This window comes from Nematolebias whitei, chromosome 19, assembly GCF_014905685.2.
Source record: "Nematolebias whitei isolate Nwh7 chromosome 19, NemWhi1, whole genome shotgun sequence".
Lineage (NCBI taxonomy): Eukaryota > Metazoa > Chordata > Actinopteri > Cyprinodontiformes > Rivulidae > Nematolebias > Nematolebias whitei.
In genome coordinates this window covers 29498172-29499924 of record NC_056516.1, presented here as the reverse complement: position 1 = coordinate 29499924, position 1753 = coordinate 29498172, and the positions used below count along the sequence as shown (strand labels likewise).

Sequence of the window (1753 nt, the reverse complement as noted above, 5' to 3'; positions counted from 1 at the left end):
ACCACTGCTCATTTTGGTTTTGTTTGGCCCATTGAGCTCATCAGTTCAGTCTTAACTAAACTCTGTTTCTCCAGTCTGAGGTCAGTCAAGAGTTACCCACAACAGGTAAGATATTAACTGTTCATTTTTCCAAAGAACTTCACTTCAAAAGATCTGAACTACCCCTTTAGCTGCACTTATAATCCTAAAACAGTTTTACACTCAACATAAATGAGGATGTGAAAGCACTGCAGCAACCACTTGACTGTTTTGATTAAGTTTTACGGACATTTCTGTCGCCGCACACCTCCAAGAAACCTTCACATTTTGAGTCAGCTCTCCAAGTTTAACACTGTTTCGAATTCTAATCATCGAGCGTGTACTCTGTCAGCTGGGAGCCTTGGAGACAAATGAGGGACCAGGAACAGATGTAGGGGGGATGACACTAATGAGATGCTGGGGAGAGGGGGGTGGAAAGGTAATTGAGAAGACCAGTAAGGCTGGTGAGACAGTGTAGAAAAATAAAAGAAGGGGAAGAAAATAACCAAGAAGGAGGTAAAAGGACCTGCATCTGAGGTGAATATAAATGAATGGGCTATGAGCACTGAGAAGTGTGGGGGGACAAAGAGGGATGCTGTGTAAAGAGAGATAAAAGAATGTGAGAAAGATGGATTCACTGTTGGCTAATGAGAAGACAAAGGCACCAGCATCCACATCGATCTGTGCCCCACAGCAAACTGGCTGCACACAGGTGAGATATGGGAGCTCAACCTGGCTGTTGCTGCAGGAATCCACGGATTGGCATTAAAGTCAGAGCCCACATGTTCAATTCATGGAAGTTTGAGCTGCGACCTGGCTAAAGCATTATAAGAAATATATAAACCTGCTTCAAATGAGGCGCATGGGTTAAATGTGCTGACACTATGGAGAAACCTCTGCAGCCAGAGAGAGAGCACCTCTGGAGAGGCTCCCCTCTCTTTTAAAAGCAGCTTTTTGTGTGTATTTTTAGGAGTTTCATCCTTTGATTGCAGCTGAGGCGCGCGTCAACAAAGAGAGGAGCAGATATCTACTCACAGCGGGTTCGAGCTGTTCCAATAAACCGCATGACGGTTGCTGGCTCTGGAAAGGTGCGAGTTTAAAAGCGCCAGCGTGATGAGGCTGAGAGAAAGTGTTAAGGGAGCCATAATCCCCCCGGTGCCCGTCCAGCCCGCTGGGTCCCCTCTCTTCCTGTTCTTGAGTCCCTTCTGTCCTGAACGTGTTTCACAACATCCCAGCGGTGACACAGCGCGTCTTTAACTTCCCAAACAGCGGACAGACTCCTGTCCTCACTTGGAGCCTGCTCGGTGCGACCGGAGCCATTTACGCATCTGCGCTTCAGCCAAACGCGTCCGCGCGCGTCTTTCCAGTTTACAGTCGCTCCTTTTGTCTCCCAGTTCTGCTCTCATTTAAATAAGTCCTAATTTAAAAAAAAGAGCGGGACGAGCTGCAACATTGACAAGTGATGGCTCAGAGGTGGAGGTGTACTGTTCTGTGCGCTGCGGTCTCTGCGGGGAGCTTTGGACCCGCCGCCTCCCTCATCAGCAGCAGCAGCCACGCGCGGCCAACCCAACGCTAACCCGCCCTCTGATGGCAGAGACACGTCCATCCATCTAGTCCCGCCCCTTCAATGCCTGTCACCCGCCACCAAAAGACGAAAGGCGAGCGATACAGTGTGCGTGTGTTCGTTTGCCTGCTGTGTTAGCAAAATAGTGCTTTGAATGAAACTCTTAGGAAA

The 1753-nt window shown here is 48.7% G+C and overlaps 1 protein-coding gene across 1 annotated transcript in view; it reads right to left on the bottom strand.

The window, feature by feature from the left end:
• efna3a (ephrin-A3a) overlaps window positions 1-1173 on the bottom strand; it is a 92842-nt gene extending 91669 nt beyond the window's left edge. The window contains exon 1 of the mRNA XM_037692898.1: window positions 1054-1173. Coding sequence (XP_037548826.1) covers window positions 1054-1163 — 110 coding nt within the window. The 5' untranslated portion in view covers window positions 1164-1173. The remainder of the gene's footprint in view (window positions 1-1053) is intronic.
• Window positions 1174-1753: the final 580 nt, after the last annotated feature.